Source organism: Callionymus lyra, chromosome 5 (genome assembly GCF_982586985.1).
Source record: "Callionymus lyra chromosome 5, fCalLyr1.hap1.1, whole genome shotgun sequence".
Taxonomy (NCBI): domain Eukaryota; kingdom Metazoa; phylum Chordata; class Actinopteri; order Syngnathiformes; family Callionymidae; genus Callionymus; species Callionymus lyra.
This window is the reverse complement of record NC_141822.1, coordinates 35,126,295-35,149,329: the sequence shown is the minus strand read 5'-3', so window position 1 is coordinate 35,149,329 and position 23,035 is coordinate 35,126,295. Positions and strand designations below refer to the sequence as shown.

General features: G+C 39.2%; 1 protein-coding gene across 2 annotated transcripts in view; it reads left to right on the top strand.

The window, feature by feature from the left end:
• The window catches only part of olfm1b (olfactomedin 1b), a 35,294-nt gene that overhangs the window by 5,295 nt on the left and 6,964 nt on the right, over positions 1-23,035 (top strand). The window contains exons 1-4 of one of the 2 annotated variants that reach the window (XM_087792152.1): positions 6,697-7,126; positions 9,535-9,684; positions 11,965-12,120; positions 14,589-14,808. In XM_087792152.1, the coding sequence (XP_087648278.1) occupies positions 6,977-7,126; positions 9,535-9,684; positions 11,965-12,120; positions 14,589-14,808 (676 nt within the window). In that variant the 5' untranslated portion in view covers positions 6,697-6,976. Of the gene's footprint in view, positions 1-6,696; positions 7,127-9,534; positions 9,685-11,964; positions 12,121-14,588; positions 14,809-23,035 lie in introns of those variants that run through there. The other variant, XM_087792153.1, reaches the window with a different exon arrangement.

Below are 23,035 nucleotides of genomic sequence, written 5' to 3'. Positions count from 1 at the left end.
TTACGGAACATAAAAAAGTAAATGGTAAAAATAAATTTCTGTTACAGCTAAAGACAAATGTAACATTTTGATGCTTTAGATCGAGAAAATATAATTAGATAACCACTTGATGCAGTTTAGCCTTCATATTCTTTGTCAGTTTTTACTATTAATATAGCCCTACATTTACAGTATTTGTATTCATATGAGTAGACACATTTTAAGCATTTGAAATGTCATTTGTATCACTAATGGTCGAATTCAAATGAGATTTGTAGATCGCCAGAATGTTTTTTTGCTAACACACCATAAAGTTAAGATTGAAATGGTGGAGCTATAGGTCTCATTGCAGAAAGTGACAAATTCTTCAAAATGGTCGTGAACTCACATGGTAACATGGAACACAAAATAAAATCTATTCCTTCTTCTTGAAAATGTTTTACATGTCATCAGTGATTTGGTAACTAGATCAAATAATAATAAATAACGTTCACGTAAGCTTAATACGATACAATTAAACAAGGAGACACTCCAACATTGAGAATCTTATTATACACTTTTAATGCTTAGAATATAAAAGGAACATTATAAGCAGACACTTTCTGGTTTAGCCTTTTTTGATTTAACTTGTGAATATTTGTTTAAGCTATTTTTAGTTTAACTGTATCAATTGATTCAACTGGAAAGCAGACCCGGTGGGGCTGTCAAAATTGTGTCTCTTAGGTGGCCTTAGAATTATTATTTCTTTGGCCAATTTGATCTGTGATCGGACTTTTCCATAACATGACCTACGTTCTTTTAGTGTTGATGTAATCCTTCCTCAGCTCTGTTGCTAATGATGCACAGTTATTAAGGTAAGGTAAAACTTTATTGATCCCTATTAGCCATGCTCTTCAGAGATTTTATAATGCATTAACATCATTGGCATGCACACCTTGTAACACTAAACTGTTGTGACTGGAGCAATCGTGAATGACCTGCATGTTTACGATTAAAGTGGAAGTCTTGCATTCTCTATCAGGGCTTAAATATTCTGTAATCTGAAATGGAGTCTAAGCAGAGCGGGGAAGTGCACAAAAGCGCTGACAGTCGAATACCGGAGGCTGTTTGGACTGATTGACGGAGGCCATCAGTGAGAGAGAAGTAGGGGGTGTGTAGTGGGTAGTGTGTTTCAGCCTGGATCATGCTCAGTGAGGGTCAAGGCCCATGTACAGTGACAGCATCTGACCGCCACTGAGTTGGTGTGTGTGTGTCTCATCTGTCTGAAGGTAAGTCGATAGTTTTCCACGGCTCGACTGTCGGCTTCTTTCCAGTAGAGAAGAAACACAAGCTGCCCTGACAGACTCTATTTAGTCTGTCGCTGCGCTGGGAAACCACAGTAAATCTCCCCCGATGATCAGGACTGATGTGAAACATTAATTCTGTGAAATACTTCTTACTTTTGAACACAATAGTTTATGTCTAAGCTTGTTAGTTTGCTTCATATGTAAAACTGTCAGAGAAAAATATATCAGTACTAATTTATACGTATGTATATTTTATATAGTGGCATTCCTATTTTATTTGTATATATTCATGTTGTTTTCTTTGAGCCATGCCTATCTTTATCCCTGTTCGAACTTTAATTTTTTAACACTAACAGGGGTTACAAGTGAAAATGTGGTATGCTTTTTTTTAGCCATACATTTGTGGTCACAAGTCTCGTGGGTGTTATTGGTCCCTAGCCGACTTTTTCCTTGAGGTCCTTTTTGGTGGTGATCCTTGTTTCTGTGATAAATCAAATTATATGAGGAACTTGACATCAAGATCTACATCGTATTTACGCCCTACAATTGGCTTACGACTCGTTCCTCCAATAAGGGGAATAATACAAATAAACAGGTTAAATGGATGTTACCTGCTCTTAATTACTCTCTTTGTCGGGCTGGATGTATTTAATTCTGAATACTTGTAAAATGTTCATTAGGCCATTACGCTTTCTTGCGTGTCTCTATCTGCAAGTAGTGAGACTCAACAACAGTCTGAATATTTGTGCTGACATGCAAGTCAGGTCTGCTTATTCTTTTTATGCTATGCTCTATGTTCAAGGTGAGATACTTTTGAAGGTCTGGAGCGTGGAGCTGTTCAGTGCCGCTATATTTGCAGCTCGGCAGAGACGCTATTGTGCATGTGCAAGGAGATTTTTATTATTGGTTTATATTTTTTATATTATTTTATTATTTGGAGTAGGGATGCACCAACTTGTTTTTTTATGATCCAGGTACGGATACCTCCGCTTTGAGCATCAACCAATCCACAGTGTTAAAATATTAACTTTCTTGCTCTACTGTTAGATAACACTAGTCAAGCTTTGAATAAAAAAATGAAATGAAAAAAAAAAAAAAAGGCGGGTATTTATTTAAAATAAAGTCTTTAATGTTTACCAGCATTTTGAGTACAGTTGAATTGTAAACATTGAAAAAAAATAAGACGGACTTTGTAAACAATGTACTGTAAACAAAGTGACAATATGAAGAACATATACAACCCTGCAAGTGTCATGCTCATTAGGTGAGAACTCAATAAAATGTTATGAAACAATATGAAAATTGAATGTGACGGTTATTGTGGCCAAAACCTGTGTCTGCACGCCTGCATGTAAGGGATTGACCAGGTCAGAGAGTGGAGGAAGTCTGGACAACCTTCGTTGATGCTTGTTGTTTGAAACATATTTTTTAATGCATAAAACATCTAAACATTTCATTAGTAGTGACAGAGAGTTGTGCTGGCTTTATTGAATACCCACGAGTTTACTGTTACGGTCCTTAAACTTGGAACATCATCTGATCTGTGATCTACATGATTTAAAATATGTTAACATAGCTTTTATCTTAAACTAAACTTCTGTCATGTATTTAATGCATTATCCATTGATCGCCATGAAGGAATTGTGATTTTCTGTTTCTATTGTATCTGTAGAATAGCTGGCAAAGTAAACTGCTGTATTTAATTGGCCTTTCCAGATGTTCTGCTTCTTTAAATGCTTAATTAAGTTAGTGGTGTTGAATCTTGTAGTGTGACTTCCAATACTCGAAACATCCACACACTTCCACACATAGCAGCATAGACATCAGCGCAAACACAGAGCTATTAAGCCGATCAGCAGATCGGACCTTGTTCAGCAATAGCCAATCCAACTTTGAGAGGATAGAACGAACCAATACCTGATACCAGGATCAGATCGGGGCCGCCCTACCTTCAAGTCATTTTTACAGAGAAAAATGAATTCTTTTTTTTACACTTTTGATCCTTCTCAAAACATTTTGACTTATTTTGAGAGCTCTTAAACAGATATAAAATACACCGTTTTCGTAGAGTGAGCTTGCCATGAAGCATCTTCTAACAGACTCTGTCTCATATTCTTTCATCCAGGCTTTACCCAACACTCTATCAAAACTGCATCATCTCATTACAGCTTCATTCTTATCACAACCAGATTGGTAGTCAGAAAAAAAGCCATTAAAGCTGAATATAAAGCTGCGACCTCTGCTTCCGAAACAACGACGCCCTCTTAATGACGGCATTAAGCTGCTCCTCGCCACCGGCCAATTAGCACGGACTGTTCTTCCCCTCACATCTGGCCCCGCAAGTGGAGGGTTTGCCTGATTAGATGAGGCATCGCCGCCCCCATTCCTTCGCTGGTGTTCAGCTCCCTGCGGCCACTGGTCCTTCAGCATCTCAACACCTAACGATAACACACGCTGCCACCATAGCAACGCCTTAGACACCTAAGCATCAGCACGACACAGACATTTGTGCAGAATTTGTCAAAGGAAGAACAGCAGTGCAGTTCATTTGCTACATGTGTGGTGTGATTGGCAGCTGAGGTTGGAGCTATTTATTATTCAGAATGTTCAGCTATGAGGCAAGTGCAAGCGAGCAAGAGCAAAAGAGGAGCGGGTGCTTTTTATGGAGCACTGGCAGGCGAGGGATTTGTAGATTTATTTAGACACGTAACTGACTTCTTTCCACATTCTCTACTGCAGCCGTGCTGTGTTACTACCACTTTGTTGAATCATCCTTAGGATGATTTATTCTTCTGTAGTATTGACCAATCTTTGATTTGGTAGATCACACCTGGGGAAAGCGTGGGTTGAGGGCCACATACAGTGCTTCTCCTGTGTTCATGGAGCCTTCGTAAAATCATTTGGGGGTGGCAGTACAGTGTATGATATAATCCTTTACTAAAATAGAAAAAAAATTGAATACCAATCAATCATTTAAAAATGATCAATAAAAATAATGATAATGGATTCAAACCTGAATCGAGGTGGTAATTCTGGCTGCGTAAGATTGTGGAAGTCATTTTATGGGGCCAAAAAAAGCATGAATACAGATTTGTCATTCCACAACTCCCTTAAGATTTATTAGTTGTCTTTTTGCAAGCAAGTGAATGACCTCCGCCACCTTTACTTATGCAGGTAGTTCGTTCACCTTGACCCCGAGACAACTCAAGGGATACCACATTTGTTATTTGGCCTATGGGTCACCTTGACCCTGAGATAAGACAATAATTAAAACGTTGTATGTAATAGCTGAAGTATGTCTGGGCTTCTAGGTTAAATTGTGTGTGGTATGAGGTGGAGAACCACAGAAATGCTTTTTGATTAAATTTAACATTCATTTGTTCATGTTCTAACCATCGATTATCTTGTTATATTTACTATTCCCTTCTTCACCTATTAGAGTTGCGAAAAGAAGAATCATCAATTTGAGTAATTCATCAGTGATTGTTAAAAATGAATTGGTCTTTGTGGAAGTGTGTGCGTGTAACTAATACAATTAGTCAAGTTGATGAAGCTAATTCACAGATAACAAATGTTCTTGACTATTTCAATCTTCTTAAAATGTAAGTAAGTAAGTAAGTAATTTGTATTTGTATAGTGCTCTTAAAAAAAATTACCTACGATTTGGATTTGAACATTGATTTAGTGATTAAAATGTATATATTTTACCTGTCTATGAAAAATTATCATGACTTTCTGGTCGACACTCTTCAGTTATGATCACTTTATTATCTCGTGGAGCAGAACAAAGGCAGAGGCGGGTTTTCCCTGCGGTTTCGACCCCCTGCTGATACATGGCAGCAATCTGTGCAGCCGACATGAGTGTGAGCTGCAGCCACAAAGGTCACAGCCAAGAGATGGAGGATAAGAGAGATGCAGCTGCGGCAAGAAAACCGAAGAGGGTCAGACAGACATTCACAATACGTCTTTTTTTTACTTGCATTACAGAGGCGACACAGCAGCTGGAGGGAGCTCATGTTTTATGCACAAGTGCGTTTAAGCCCATAGGCTGCAGAGTTAACCTATATATGTGGACACGTTCAGAAACAGAAATGCAAGCTGACATTTAAGAATAGAGCTCTGAAGCACACAGTGAAAAGAAACCAAAGGAAATGTTTGAAATGTCTCTTTTCTCAGTTATAAAAATATATATTAATACTGTACTTAATTTTTCATTCTTCTTCTAGCGACCACGTTAATTGGATCATATTCTTTAAATAATTTAACTTAAAATAAATAAGTATAACTAGATTTTTATCAATGATTAATTACATTTCATGAATTAATTATTTGTTTCCACCATCTTGGCTCCTTGGAAGTTAGAGAACCCATTTCTTGTAGATATCTGTGGGGGAAGAACCTGATAGATGCAATTCACTTTTACAGGTATAAGTGGAGACAAACAAACACAAGAGATGGAATGATTCAAACATGATCTTATATTGAATTTTTCTTATTCATGAATACTTTTATCCCACTGAAGTAAAACATAGCAAATTATATTTAATAAACAATATATTAAAATGTTAACTTCATCTTCACGGAACCTCATCTAGAAAACGTCATCTATCAACTACTTCAATAAACATGTCATAAGCCAACAAAAAAACAAGATTCTAGTTATATTTAATTCTTGGTAAACTGTATATAAACTACAGGTTAAACCATGGCCACATAATTATATTCATTTCCATTGCATTTTTGTTTTCTTTATGAATAATAAATGAAAAATGGTAAAATCTTTATAAATTATTGGAGGAATGTGAAATAAACACATTTGGCAACATTAAAATATAAAAGGACATGTAACGATTAAATGGATACTTATAGGGCGTATGAAAATAATTATAATTTGATGTAAACGTTTTACATTAATGTAGAAAGGTAATAAAACATTTAAATACTTTTTTTGAATGCATTGATATGTAATATTTCAGTTTATTTTCGTCCAGATCAGTGACAACACAGTGGGCATGTTGCGGTGTCCCGCACACGCAGTACCAATTTCTGCTTCTAGATGGCGGCAGAGCCACATATATTAATAAGAGTTTGTCTGACGGTCTTTCACGTCTCATCGTTTACAGTCACTGTGTCTTTCTGGCAACCATTAGGATTTGGGCTGAGCTTTACTCTCGTCCGCGGAGGTTGGAATATAAGTGAGAGTGAGGCTCACACTGGGGACCCCAATGTCATCGGCCAGAGTAAATAAATAATCCGTTTAAGGCCGTTCCCCGCGGGGACAGGGCGCAGGGTAGGACCAGAACCCGGCTGACATCATCGCGGCTGAACAGACACCTCCTCCTTTCCCACTCCTCCCTCTCCTCCTCTCCTCCTCTCCTCCTCTCCTGCACTCGGAGCAGCTACCGAACAGGAGGCGGACTCACAGGCGGGACCAGAGAGGAACCGACACTCCGAGCACCCGCATCACTCAGGACGGACGCGCTCATGCCCGAAGCCCAACTCTCCTCCCGGACCCGCACTGAAAACCTTCGGACCCCCCGAACCAGCGCGCCTCATCGAGATGTCAGAGCAAAGAGCATCCGAGCAACTGGAGAGCCGGGAGAAAGTGCACGCCGGAGTGGGCACCGCGACCCCCGTCCCGCGTTCGTCTGCAGAATGAAGACGGCTTAAGTCTCCGTGGAAGTGTGCGCGCGTAAAACCAGCGAGAGAGGATGACGGTGCCGCTGCTGAAGATCGGCGTCGTGCTCAGCACCATGGCGATGATCACCAACTGGATGTCGCAGACCCTCCCCTCCCTGGTGGGGCTCAACACCACCAAGCTGACGGCGGCGCAGGGGGGCTACCCTGACCGGAGCACGGGAGTAAGTGCGCGCTTTATCCACCTCACATGCGTAAAGGTGTGTTTCCAGTTTGATGATTCTCCAGCTGGCTCGCGAGAAGTGGGAATCCATTTAGATGGCAAAGAAAAAAAGTGAAAAGCAGATGATTCCAGATGTGAAGATGGTGTGTGTGGATCCATCCATCAAAGTGACACCTCTGTAAAGACACCGAATCAGCAGGTGGATGAGTGAACACTACCTCAGCTTCCACCCATGGAAGTACTTGCATTTTTCTGAATTGCTTTTTTGTAGTGATGCCACTGCTAACTTTTATGTAGTGCAAAAAATATTCACTATTTCAAATAATGGCTTAAATACTCTGTGCAAGTTAACATGCCGTATGAAATTGTAAAAAAAATCACTTTGCTTCAAATATGTATTTCTTTAATTAGTTTAATTAACAAGTGCTTTATCACATGGCCAATCCCTAAAATTGTGATGTGACTACTTTGAACCTTTTTGACTCACCATGAACAATCCAGTTTATATTACAACATTGGGAGGGGTTTTTTCAACCTATGATTATCTCGAGAAGATTATTTAGATAATATGTTCTACTGCCTTTTCCTGTAAATTAGTTTGATTTCTCCATTGAAATTGAAAGAAAAACCCTGATCTATAAAGATAAAATTAGTATATATTTTATTAATACATACTATACTATATATATATTATAATATAAAATTATGGATGGATATCCATAATTTTTTTAACATGTTTTTTATTTATGCATTAAATTACTTATGGCTATGTTAAAGGGTGTGAAGGATGAGCATATCCCTGGACATGTTCACTACTTAGACAAACAACTCATACTCAAAGACAATTTACAGCCATCTATTAACCCTTGTACATTTTTGGACAGCGAGAGGAGACAAAGGTAATCTTGTAGCCTCAGTAGATGATCTCATCAGCCAACCAAAGAACCTGATGACATCCAGTCGTTATTTGGGAAGAATTGTTCGATGATTGTACGATAAAAACATAATTCTGCTTAAACAGACCATGAATGAGGTTGTCACTTTAAAGCGTAAGTTGGAAGAGGAAGGGGATTCAAACCATCCAACTCCTGTTCAGCCTGCTCCCAGACTAATCATCCCTCAACCAGTTTGGGTATGACCTTGCTTATGTAATCCTGGCATGACATTTGGATCATTGCTGTTCATGTATAAGTCGCTGTGGTATTGAGCCATTATCCGTCTGACTTTTGGACTCTCAAGCTGTTGCTCCACTCACCAGATGGCATGATACCAGAAATGTACTGGATACCATATCTGCGCTCTCCTCCACCAACGTAGGTTCTTCTTTGAATCGTGAGATGAAGAAATGTGATGAGTTAACATTCACTTTGGAGCTGCTGTGCTTCTCACAAGACTTTGGTCTTTCTTGTATCAGTTTTGATCACACATCCATCTTCCTTATGACCTAATCCACTAAATCCATGAACATCACTAGTGTTCTTTGTTTTTTAACAACAGTCTGTCCTCTCCATAACTTTGTCTCCAAATTGTGTTGTTCATCTGACACCAATATCTGATATTGTCCTTTCTAGTCACCAATAACAAGTCAGTATCTCTGACTCTGACTCTTCTAACTCTGCTTTCCTAGAACTGCTCTAAAACACTACTGTATAATAATCATAGATCACTATCTACAAGTGGATATAACAGCTTTGGGAAAAACAGGTTTAACAGCGGTTGAGAGAAGAATGTAAAAAGGAGTGTACGAAAAATTAGCTCCATAGTTGAGGGGCGATATCATTGATCAATAAATTTGCTTTTGCAACCCCTCATGGGAAATGACAAAAATGAAATAATACATTTAAACTACATTAAAATAAGGCTTCTTACGTTTTTGCTGTTGGTGCCTAACTTTTATCTCTAGTGACGAGTAATACAGCTAATAGGTCGCTTACTAGTATGCCAGAAAAAAGTTTAAATCACATTTTCTGACATGAGAGAAAACAATCAATGAACGTGTATGATATGGCATTAAATTATTTTGTTTGGTTGACTTTTTTTTTTCTTGACGCTTTAAATCTTTTTTATAAGCGCTTGCATTTTCTTTGTGAATCTATTTGCAATGCAATAAAACAATCAGAAGTTGTTTTTTTTATCTTACTTTATATATTTTTTCCACTTTAGAGGTAACTGAACAAACTTTTGTGATGAGAAAAAAAAAATCGCCATCTTTTCATTCTTACGAAAATCTCTTCAACGTCTAGTTAACAGAACTCCAAGACAGCGAGAATCATTCAGTTATGCGACCAGATCAAGGCTGTTTGGTGTGGTCATTACAAGTAATATATCAACGACTCATACAGGTGGACCTTTGTTGTTCTTCCCTTCACTCTTTCCCTCATCACCTAACCTTCCTCTCTCTGTCTGCAGGTGTTGCCAGCAAACCCAGAGGAATCATGGCAGGTGTACAGTTCTGCCCAGGACAGCGAGGGAAGGTGCGTGTGCACTGTGGTGGCGCCCCAGCAGTCCATGTGCTCCAGGGACGCCCGAACCAAACAACTGAGGCAGCTCTTAGAGAAGGTAATTACCTGCCACTTGATTCCAACTCTGTCAGGACCTTTGCTGCGGCTCCTGACTCTCGTAACACATGTGTGCACATGCCCGCTGACTCCTTTTGTGGTCTCTTGTAAAGTATGGGAATCATGCTCTAATGAGCTCCCAGGAAACTCAGCAGGCGTCAGAGTGGTGGAGCACAGCTCGATACCTGGAAACCCAAATCTCAGATGAGCATCTTGCGTGCAGAGGATCATGTAACGAGCATGCTAGTAGGCTAAGTCATATTGATTGAGCCATGAGTCACACTTTACATTCACTCTTGGGAGATCATAACAAATTCAACATTTTATCTCAAATCAGTATATTCTGGTGTTAGTTTCAACCTCAGTACTACATGCATGTATACCACAGACGAAGGATTGTCCTCATTTTCCTAGCCCACTAGATAGAGCTGTGTAATCTTTTGGCTTTCGACATTCCATTATTTAAGCTAATAGCGCCACCTACTAAGTTGGAGAATGTTGGCATTGCTTGAAGAGTAAGTAAGTAAGTAAGTCATTTTTATTTATATAGCGCTTTTCCAGACCAGGGTCACAAAGCACTTAAACAATCAAAACAATATTCAATAAAGTTTATACTTTAAAGATCAAGATAAAACTGAGAACACAACAGGAGTTCCAGAAAATCAAGGAAAAGCCTGAACAAATAGAAACGTCTTAAGATGTTTCTTAAAGGAGTCAGTAGACTCCATCAAGCGCAAAGAGAGAGGAAGATCGTTCCAAAGCTTAGGAGCAACAGCCTGGAAGGATTTCTCTCCTCTGGTCCTGAACCGTGTGCGTGGAACCATAAGTAGATTCTGATCCACAGACCTCAGAGCCCGAGCTGGGGTGTAAGGCTGGATCAGATCAGTGATGTAAGGAGGAGCCTGACCATGAATAGCTCTGAAAGTAAGAACCAGAATTTTAAAGTTGATCCTGAAAGAAACTGGAAGCCAGTGAAGAGTTTTAAGGATCGGAGAAATGTGAGTTCTTCTACTTGAGCGAGTTAGAATTCTCGCTGCAGAGTTCTGAATCAACTGCAGGCGAGACAGCTCCTTCTTGTTAAGACATGAAAACAAACAAAAGAGGCATCATCCCATCACTAGTTCATAGCAACAAGATATTTGTTGTGTTGTTAAGAGTGACTAATTTACATGTAAAGGTTTTTTGCAGGTTGCAGTTACAGTGGTGCATGTAAACTGTTAATCAACAAGTCAGGTCTGTTATAATGAGACAGTACATTAATCTCGCAGAGAGTCAGCTCATTGGGGTTTGTAGAAATGGCAATTCCTACAGCTAAACCTCAATGATGTCAATAAATGATAAGTGAACGTCCAAAGTCAAGAGGTTAATGATTTCAATTTCAATTTCAGTTAATTTAAAAGGACCATGTGCAGTTACATTAAAAAGGTGGCTGCACCAGATTTAGCACAATGCTACTTTCCATCTGTAGTCCTCAGCAAAGATGAAGACAGTTTACATAATACATCACATACAAATAAAGCAAAAACACAATAATATACAAATGAAGCAAAAACACAATAATATACAAATATGATGTGAGTTATATCAATAAATCCACCGCATGCACACCTAGTCACACAGAGAAAACAGAGTTGCATACCTTTATCCTATGCTCCTCCTCTTCTGCCCATTTTATAAGCACGGCAGAAGAAGAATGAATGCAAAAAAATACATCTAATTAATCTTTTTCAATGAGTATAAATGATGTTTTCTTAATATGGAGAAAGTCAGGAAGTGCCCTCAGTTCGCTAAGGTTTGCTATTTACGCAGAGAAGTAGAGACCTCCCTCCCCCTCTTTTGACCAACCAGTTGACTTTCTCCCAAGCAATAATGACCCTTTACTTTCTTGCAATACTTTGACACCTTAAGGGCTTCTTGAACTTGTAAGGCAGGAAGTAGCAGCACTTAAGAAGCAGGTGCCGCTATTTAACCTGGTGTGCTTCTGCCTTTCAGCTAGGGCGGAACATACCCGTTGAAAGAGTTGCTGTCTCTAATAGGAACAGATTTGAGCAGAAACAGGAACTGTTCAATTGTGTGACTTGATGCTAGTTATCTAAATATAGAATATATAAAAGACCAGTTAATAAAGTCTGAATCATGTGATGGAAGCTTCTGCTGAACAGTGAGAGCTTCACGCTTTCTGCGTGTGTCTTCGACCCCCGACTGGTTCCTCTTGTCAGAGTTGGTGAGTCAACACATGCTTGATTGTGTTTGTTAAAAGGCTGCATGCATTTTCTCCCAGGTCCAGAACATGACCCAGTCCATCCAGGTGCTGGACCAGCGGACTCAGAGGGACCTGCAGTATGTGGAGAAGATGGAAGTCCAGCTTCGTGGCCTGGAGACCAAGTTCAGGCAGGTGGAGGAGAACCACAAGCAGAACATCGCCAAGCAATTCAAGGTATGAAAGGTTCTGGACCACCACATCCATCTGTTCTTGTCAGAACCTCCATTCTTGTGATAGTCTACAAACTCCCCTACCATGCTTCACTGTTTATTTTTAATTAAAAAATACAAAAAACTTTTAAAGTAGTAAAACTTGAAATTAAGATTTTTGGTAAGTCTTTTACTAATTGTGTTTCTGCCGCTGTCATTAAAAAGAAGAATATTCAATCAGTTTCAAATATTTGAATGCCACTACAAGTCTTGTGAAATATCTTTTTAGATCCTTTTTATGTAATTGTTTTCATGAACAGTGGCCAAATAATGTTTTCTAAATAGAAAAATCTGTTATTTTCAACTTTGTTGAGCCTGACCTTTTTTAAAATTGCTTTAGTACCTAATTCTATTTCTATTGAGTTTATGTTTTTCTTTTAGTGGAATTTCTTGGTGTGCTTTGTTATCAATAAATAACACACTATCCTTCTGTTGGATTGCTACTTTTTATCTAACAACAATAGAAATTCAGTTTTCTATGGTGACTTTAAATGCACCTCCAGCAACCAAGCTTACCGTTAGTTTTACCAAATAATTTAGTGAATATTGTTTTTACTTCTGAGTCATTTCAAGTCCTCATCATGGCTGTGCCTTTCATTCATCACCTTTATCCTAATGTTGTACATCCAACTCTTTCTTCTACCTTTTCTTCTTCTTATCCTAACCTACAGCAGCATCACTCCCTCTCTCTTTCACCTTCATTGTTCTTCTTCAATGTTTGTCCTTCTCTCCAACACCCATCCTCTCTTCCATCCACTTTTCTTCATGTTCTCTTCTCCACTGAGCTCTAATCTTCTTCATCTATTTTCCTATTCATCCTCCATCTTAATCTTTCTTTACCACCCTCCCCCTTTCTACCATCTTTTATCTTTCAGCTGCACCTTTGTCTTCCATCTCTTTCCTGTCTAATTCTTTAACATCCTTTTCACGTCTACCCTTATATTATTTCTCCCATTTGATCGTACTCTATTTTCTCAGCCTAGCCCTTCCTCGGCCAATGTCATTGTTTGTTTCTCACCTTCATGCTTATTTTTGTGTTATTTCCTTCTCCAACTTATAGCATGTTTATTCACTGTTATTTATATTTCACTATATCTCATCTTTTTTGTCATCTTTCATTTTCTTATTTGTCCTCTCTTTTCTTCTGCCATCCATCTTACTTCCCCTCCCCATGTCTTTCTTTGAGAACACAACCTATTTGCTTTGCTGCTAATTAAATGTTTCTCTCAACCTCTGTATCCTTTTTTTGTAAATGTATATTTACCACTTTTATTTATCTTCATTTATGTCATGTATATTTTATTTTGTTTAATATCATCAAATTTGGCTTATGTGTCACCCTCTTAAATGCTCCATCAATCTTTGTCTCTCATCTGCATCTCAGCTTTAACATCTTTCTTTCACCTTCTCATTTATTTTCCGTTTTATCTTTTCATCAAACTTTGTTATCCATAGTTTTCATCTTCATCAATTTACCCTGATTTTCCTTCCTGTATCCATTAATTCCCTCCACGTTTTTATCTCCAACCTGTAATCCCATCTTCCTTCAGCTCTATTCAACCAAATACTGAACAACTGAATCATAAAAGCATCTCTGAATGAAAACACACCTGGCTCACTCATCCCTCCACCACCTGTGCATGCGACCTGTGCTGTTTGACGATGCCTCCTCAGTGTGTGCGTTGGTTTGTGTGTCTGCTAGAGCAGGTTAGCCAGCCGCTGTCAACAGTCTGTCGTTTTCTTGCTTGCAGGGCTAACTTTAGGACAAGTACAGAGAGCCACAGGGAAGAAGAAGGCAGGTCAATTCCAGACTCCCCTGAACTCGAGAGCATTTGGGCATCAGTTAATTTACATTTGCACCATTAAGACTAAGATAGGCTCCCAACCCCCCACTCCTTTACCTCCCTCTTTCCTCTTTCCTGAACCGCCACTTATCTCTTCCTGCATGTCAAAGTTTTCCATCCAGATGCTTTTTCCCCCCTCTTCTTCTACTTCTTCACTTGTAAAGATTAATTAATATTAATTGTTGTTTTGGTTCTTTTGGGCTTTTGTCTATGCATATTTGGTTAAAATCTAATTGGAGTTGTGTGTGACATGTAAAAGCATGTAACCCCCAATACGATGTTGCATTTAAAAAAAGACGATGACCAATAAAGAGCTTTCCCAATTGTTGGTGTACAGAGGGCTTGCTTTTTTTACTCTTTCATTTCTACTTTTGTTTGGTTAAACACGTCAAGGACCGAGTCTGCTTCTCTGCTCGTCCAGCGCATGAGGTTTGTCAGCGCCAACACACACTTGCACAGACAACACACCCAGACCACAAACAGGGGAGTGAAGAGACAGGGAAGAGTGAGAGTAGCCAGGCTCAGTCAGGTGATTTTCTTTCCGTTTCTCTTTTATGACACTCAACCGAGCTTATTCTAATCCTTCCAGGCCATAAAAGCGAAAATGGAGGAGCTTAGGCCGTTGATACCGGTGTTGGAGGAGTACAAAGCCGATGCCAAATTGGTATTGCAGTTTAAGGAGGAGGTCCAGAATCTGACGTCAGTTCTAAGCGAACTTCAGGAGGAGATGGGGGCCTATGACTACGAGGAGCTCCACAACAGAGTGTCAAATCTTGAAGAGAGACTCCGAGCATGCATGCAAAAATTAGGTAGGCACAGAAAGTTTGTTCACACACACATCAATGTTTCCAATATGTGCATGCACTCACAAACACACACAGCCAGAAAGAGATCCTCAGGCATATCTTCATCATCACACACTTTTGTGTCCATCTGTGAATCACAACATTAGTGCTGCTACTAGAAGGTGAGTACTTGAAGAAGAAAAGTATGTGTGGTGCTTCATTCAAGACTTCAAAACTCACTCACTACGCTGATGAAAAACACTCAGTTTGTTCTAGAGTTACACAAATAAACATTCATCCGTTGATTTCGTACACTTGTTCCGTATTGAAAATTGTTTTTATTTATATATATATACTATATTTTGGACAAATTCTAGTGTAAAAAAATGTGGGCACTAATGGTAGAACCTGGGTTTTGGGGGTTTTACATCATAGCACTATGCACTCTAACTGAGCTCCGCTAATGGTTAAAACCAAGGCGAAAGCCAACAGGATGTTTGTACCCCGAAGTCACCACCACTCCTGACAACAACAATCCCATGGAGTCTGAAAGCACAGGTCACACGACAACTGAGGCTCCAGTTAACAGACAGATTGAGTTTTAGTCCAATCTGTCTCTGGTACCGATTGTCTAGTTTAGCCGAAACCACATAGCTGTATAGAGCGTAGCAAACCAAAAGGCGGCACCGCATCCATGGGAGAGGCAGACCCGCTCAACTCAAAGTCCCACACCTCCATCAGCCGTGGATAACCCCAGGCCTAGCAGAACTCCTGGACTCACAATCAGGTTAACCGTGGTGTCAGAGCTTGGGGCAAGGGGGGTAGTTTGATATTGTGGAGGACCTGGGGTGACCAAGGACATACTAGACAGTTAACTAGTAAACCAAAAAAGTGGAGTTTTAAAAATGATAATGAACTTGTCTTCTCTTTGAACGTTTTGTGGATTATGATTGATGCCGTTTGTGTCTTTAATAGAGTGAAGAAACAGCAGACATTAGTTAGTTAGTTAGTTAGTATGTTTGTTTCAGAGACAGATATTGAGAGACCAATCTTTTCCCACCTTCTTCACAAATGCATTTTCATGAAGCATTCTGAAGGAATCACACACAGATTGTGAGTAGGACAAGTGGAGATAACAGCTGACTCCTGCCAAACAGATAACAATGGAGATGTTGAAGACACAATGTTCTGTGAATTGGGTGCCAACATTTATTTAAGAATTATTTTTTCCAACATGAAAGTTCTTGAAACTTACTTTTCAAAGAAGAATAAGTGATGAAAGTACTTCACCGTAGATCTTGATTGTGAAATAAGGGTTATTGCTGTAAGTAACAACATTTCTGGTTCATTTAGATTAATCACATTCTGAGATAAATGTGAACCAGTGTTAACAGTTACCAAGCAATCAGCAGTTAATTTTAACTTAGCTTATGACTTGATCATTTATAAACTGGTTTGCAGCCAGTTAGCAACGCGCTAACAGTACCCTGACTTTAGATTTTCCAGCGTAAATGTTAATCAAGAAGCTTAAGCCAAGTGAAACTACAACATAGATTTTTTTTGGATCAGCCATTAGGACCTAGCACACACAACATAGTGCTGATTCATTTGAACCACTTCCTATATTGCCAAATGAGCTAAATTTGCTGACTGGTCACTGACCCAATCCTTAACCAGGAATATTGCATACTAGAACTATGAGGTGGCTCCAAAATACTTAATAAAATCCAATGATCACATGTGTTAGTTGTTTAAGGTACAAACTCTAAAAGAAAATACGAACCAGAAACAAAATATGGTAGTCTAAATCAACTCCAAAATATTACATTTAATTTGTGTGCTGCAAATCAGTTTGCAAGGACTAATACGTTGAACAAATGTGACAATTCTAACAATTCTCCTGATTTACACACATGTTTCAAAAGTTTTCCTCTCAAAGATGCAGTTAGTCCCTCATCATGATCATTCTCCGTTTTGAATGTATTACTTATACTTCTCCCCGTATGAAATCTCAGAAAGCTGTGATCAGGCTCCGCTTTGTTTACACAACGAGTCCCTTGGAGGTGGAGACTTCTGAGATTGATGACGCAATGTGACAAGCTTTGATGATTGACCAACCAGACCAGAGTGGGCTTGGTTATGGTAAAACCGATTTAATCTCCTGAATAACAGTGTTTTCAGTGGGGAAGCACATTTTCTAATGCAAATGTTTCAATTAAAAGAGTTGTGTGCAAACAGACATACTGATGTCAATTTAAGGGATTCTTAAATGAACACATTAGTTGCCCTTTAAAGAAACTAAAGTTGAGGAGAAATAAATGGAGGAGTGCACACTCATAGATCTGCAAATTTATTTTCACAGCCTTTTGTTTTTAGCCTGCATCTCCAACTTTTCACACCTCACTCACAGCTCAGGGTGATAATAGATGCGCACCCACACCGCGCTGACTAAGATTTATTACAAGAGCTGAGACGCTTACACATCACAAGTATATTGTGTCCGTGTGTAGAGCAAGAGAATCGCAGAGCGAAATGACAAAAAGGAATCAGAGAAATGGTTTTCTGCGAGCAGCCAGGATGACAGGATAATACGATGTGATGCAAACTCGTGCCAAGTGAACAGATATTGCATTCTTTTTGTGATTTATTTACACATCCTTCAAGATACAGGCGTATTTACACATCATTTCCCCTTCTCTGCTTTGAAAACTGTGGCTTATTTTCACTCTATAGTCAAGATAATATAGAGGTTTAATGTAAACATCTCAAGTTCAGTCATTAATCTCTTGTGCTTTTTAAAGGTGACCCTTAACTAGTTAGCTCCATGCCAAATATAACCTAGCTTTGGTTGATTTGAATAACTTAAACTAGCACTACGGAAGATTGAGCATGTTTCTTTTTATGACTGATTGCTTATGTGCTGGTTTTCTTTCCTGGAAGCCTCTGACAGTATTCTCAGTACTTCAGGCATAATGGAAAAAAGAGCAACCACCATCTCTGTTTCACTGCCATAAATTAGTTTGACGGTCAGGTGAGTAGCAACTAGTCATGGTTTGATGATGATGAAGATTGATGCTGTGTCATGATGCAGTGTCATCCAGTGGCCTTTCAAATGTAAAACATGATGCTGCATCATGAGGCCTCATCAACCCATTATCTGGAGGACTTTTTTATAAATTAAAAACCCTCTCTGCTGCCACATTAAGAAAGTTGGACAAACGAACCCATGTTTACAACATGTGGTGTGACACAGGTAACAAAAAGTGTAAGTGATGGCTTAAAACGACATTGAGAGGAGAAGGTTTAATTTTATCTGATCATTAAGTCGCCACATTGAACTATTCTGGCTTGAAGCCTCGCGACAGCTGACGTATGAGCTCCCACCTCCAAAGATAGCAGAGACAGCAGGTGTGTGTGAGATGAAGGTGAGGTCACACAGCGAGCGACCGGTCCCGGCTGAACACACGGCAACTCTTCCTTTCATCCTCACACACACACTCGCTGGGATTGCGAAGGTCAACAACTACATTTGCATCTGCAGACACAGAACAGTGACAGCTGATTGTGAAGGTCTACTATCCACCAGATATTTTAAAATGTTTTACTGGGTTTTAAACGGGTGTAAAACATATAATCAAAGGAATTAGGATTATTATATCCACACTAGGTTTATTTTAGTCACAGAAAACAGTTACATTATTTTATTTCATTGAAAATATTGACTAGAAATAATATATGTTTGTTATGAATGAATAAATTACCATGTTTTTTGCTAATATAATGGAAGGTTTAGAAAGGGTTAGGTTTTTATCCCAAAATGTTTTAAGAATTATTTTTAATTTAAATTTAATTATTGACTATTCACTAACGTTAAGTTAAAAAAATGTTTATTTGAAAGTTTTTAGTTACATAACCTGTTCAAGATTATTAATTATGGAAAACCAAATAACACAAAAGATAATCAATACATTTCAAATTTTCATTCTGTCTCCCAATACTGAATATTTTACCTCGTTTTTGTAACTGTGACATCAGACTCGGGCACAATTGTCCACTTGAAACAGGTTTCATCAGGTTTTTGTTTCACAAGGAGGGGAGATGAGAGTGAGAGCAGAGGTGAGGCTGGGTGAAGAGGGTGAGTGGGGTCCCTGCAGAGCTGTCCTTCAACTGTTTTGCCGACTGCTGCCACACCATCGATCAAGCTTGCTGGGCATTAATCAGATAAATAAATCACCTTCCAGAAATACGGCGCCATACAGAGCTGTAGGCGGAACCCCGACACTGCACCATAATCAAATCGACAAGGGTCACACTAGAATTCCATCAGTCCTGGTGTGTGTCTGGAGAGAAACTTCTGCATCTCCCGAGTGTGACTGGAAAAACATCGTCAATAATGAGTTTGGAAACACAGTTATTTAGGTCAGATAAGACTAGTAAATGAGTGACTGTGTGTATGTAAGTAAGTAAGTAAAGGTACTTATAAAGCGCCCCTCTGATTATAATTACATATTATGAATTACTTCGATGAGCATGTTTAAGCCCTCCTTTTTTACAGTGTGAACCTGTCAGAGGGCAGAGCTCTTCCAATGTAAAACTGAAATCAGACGGATGATTTCACTTAATAAAACAAATGATTTTGCATCATTGGTCAGGAAAAAAAAATCACAATACCTTTTGTTTTACATACAAGCCAAGTATTAAATTATGGTAACAAAAGTAACAAAAGGTAACAAAAGCATGGATGAGCCTCTCAGCAGCATCCAAAGGAAGGGAATGCTTGATTTTTTAAAAATGTTACGAAGGTGAAAGTAGCCAGTCCGTGATATTTGTTTTATGTGTGAGTTAAATGACAAGTCCTGATCAAAGCAAACACAAAGATTCTTTACCACGGTGCTAGTAGCGGGAGCAAGTTTATTTTGAAAAGCTAGATCATTAGTTAAGGGTTGTCTAAGATGTTGTGGACCAACTAAAATAACCTCAGTTTTGTCTGAGGTCAGTAAAAGAAAGTTGTGTTAGCTGATTTTTTTCCATCTAAAAGAAACGGAAAAATCTCTAAACTTAGGAAAAAGGTTGTCACAACATGATCTGTTTGTGTCTTCTCGCCTAGACTATTGCAACAGTTTGTTTTCATGTCTTAACAAGAAGGAGCTGTCTCGCCTGCAGTTGATACAGAACTGCAGCGAGAATTCTGACCTGCTCTAGTAGAAGAACTCACTTTTGTCCGATCCTTAAAACTCTTCACTGGCTGCCAGTTTCTTTAGGGATAAACTTTCAAATTCTGGTTCTTCTTTTCTTAGCTATTCATGGTCAGGCTCTTCCTTAAATCAGTGATCTGATCCAGCCTTACACCCCAGCTCGGGCTCTGAGGTCTGTGGATCAGAATCTACTTATGGTTCCTCAAACACGGTTCAGGACCAGAGGAGAGAAATCCTTCTAGGCTGTTGTTCCTCTCTCTCTCTTGATGGAGTCTACTGACTGTCGGAGACGTTAGTTAAACTTTAACCACGTCTTTCTTTGTAAGAAAGACAAAAACTAAGTTCCAGTCAACTACGTCCATATTAGCTGTAGCTACTCACAAGGACAATGTGAAATGTGACCGTCTGTGAGTACTTTGTGATGGGGAGAGGCTCAGCAGATCCCGCAGGGATACAAGTTTCCAAACAGAAGCAGCTACAGTCTTCAAAAACACATGAAATAGATGATAGAGCTGTCCACAGTGTCAAAGACAGTCCCTAAGATAATCGGTAAATACTTTGGATCCACCCATTGGAAAGAAACACATGGAGAGTGCTCTGGTGAGTCTTTATACTTTCAGATGATTTGTCAATCAAGAAGTGATTCAGCCTCAGACAGATCGTCCAATCATCATCCAGAAGTTGAGCTCCCGTGCCAGGCACGCCCACTGCTCAATAGACCCTCTTAGACGCTAAGCGTCAGATTGGTGGGAAGCCCATCATTCATCCAATTACAGTTCCATTGAAGTTAATTGACGCTCAGCATTAGCACTTACACTGTGAGGCTGCAGATGAATGATAGGAAAGTTGTGTCAGTTAGATGTGATAAGTAGCTGATTTGAACAGAAGATTAACATGTTCTATTGAATATTTAGTCACACACAACAGATCACTTTTTCTTTTTTTTATTATTTTACGTGAATTCAAGCAGCCACCCCTGACCCTCCTTGTAGTCATTGATCTGTCATGGTAACTGTCTCATTCGAGAGCAACCAACCTGAACATTATTCTTAGTTTCAGCAGCAGACATCGTATGTAATCGTAAAGTAATTGGAATTTGCTGTAAAAACAAGTATTTCCCTCGAGTACAATGCTCATTCCACGTCTAATGCAGCGTCCCCTGTAGGTTTGCCATTTGTTCCGTCCTATTCATTGACGTAGAAATATCCAGGGCAGAGGGGGATTAGAGCCGGCTGTAGTAGTTGTTATCGAAAGATAGTGGGACGATTAGAAAAAAAAATAAAATCAATGCATTAACTGCAGCTGTAATCCCACAGAGGGTTATGTAAGGAACACAATCCCCTATGGATCCCCCTTCATCTCCCACAGCTGATAGTAAATGTGGCTGTGTCTTTGTGCATCAAAAAAAGAGGTGTGCCAGGAAAGTCAGGAACAGAATCAAACAAATGTGGGATTCTGAAAGACGATTTCTTCAATACAGTGATATTTACAGTAACTCACACTTCTGCAAATATTTTATAATATATTTTCTCAGTACAAATATTCGAGACATGATACTTTGATACCATTTAAAGTATATATAGCATGTAAACACAAAATAGGATTGTTGTTGTAGCAGTACAGAACAAAAGGATGAAATAAGATAACACACATAATAAGCAATAGAAAAATAGAACCAAGCACCAAGGCAGCCATCCGCAGTGCCATTTTCCCCTGCTCCACCCGTTATTGTCTGTTGGCAACAAAATTGAGTACATACCTAATTCAAATATCTATATTTTTTGTGTCCAACATTATCTTCCAGCACTTCCCTCATGGGCATGGAGTTCACTAGAGCTTCACAGGTTACCACAAACATATTCCACTCCACCATGACAACATGACAGAGTTTGTGGATGTTAGAGACATTATTCTCTTCTACCTTCTGTTATGAGGAACAGGGTTTAGGTCTGACCATCTTTCCCCATCACCTTTACCCTCAGCTTCTTAAGCAATGCATTGGTTGTTTTGAAGGAATACTGCCATACTGGCACAGTTTCTGAAGGGAGAGGGAGGACATCATAGTCTGCTTTAGTATGTTACAGTACATGTTGGCATAGATGTTTCCCTCAATTAAAAGTGCATAGTACTCATGCTGCCACAGACCAGGACCCTCCCACCAGCCATTCTTGGCTGTAGGCAAGACATTGTCTTTGTATTCCTCACCTAGTTTCCTCCACAAACTATTGATACCATCTCATCCAAATTAGTTTTTCTTGGTCTCATGGTTCCAGTAATCAACGCCAGTCTGCTTTTGTTTAGTCAACTCTTTGTAGGCTTCTCCGTGAATCATCTTTAGAAGAGGCTTCCTTCAGGGAAGACATCCATGCAGACCTGTTTAAGGCAAGGAATATTTATGTAGAGCAGCAATAATTTTAGTATCTCAAAAAGGTTTGGTATGAGGTGGCATATTTAACCCTTCAGTGACCAGTATAAATGAATGTGAGAGTAATAACAATTGAAATACACCTTTCCCATTAAACCTATGACCTTGTCTCAATTCATGACACCGTGGAGGCAAAACGTTTATAGGGATCAATTTGGACATTTTTATTTATGGATGTCCTCACTTAAGTTGCCAGCAGTTTAAAAATGAATGTCTGTGTGTTGAGTTGTTCTGAGGGGAAAGTACATTTTTCGCTGGCTTAAAATCTGTACACTAACTACTTAACTTTTTACTTCTTTATGAACCCAAAATAACCGCAATGGAGTTGTTCCTCTTGGTCACCAGAGTTCCTACTTCTGGAACTTACTACTTCAGAATGAGTTTCTTAATGACGGGAAGTGGAAAACTCCAGAAGTTACTTAGTCAAATGCCGTGGCTAAAAATTGCCAAAGGTGTTAAATATATCACATATGTTTCTGGATGCTGTCATTGGTAAGATCAGGCCTGAGGGCAGAAGATCATTTCATCCCTAACTGTGCCATCACACAGCTCCTCTCTCCCAGCACTCTGGGCTTGCCCCATTATTTTTTATTATTTACTGTTGCCATCTGTGCCATGATCCACAAAGAAA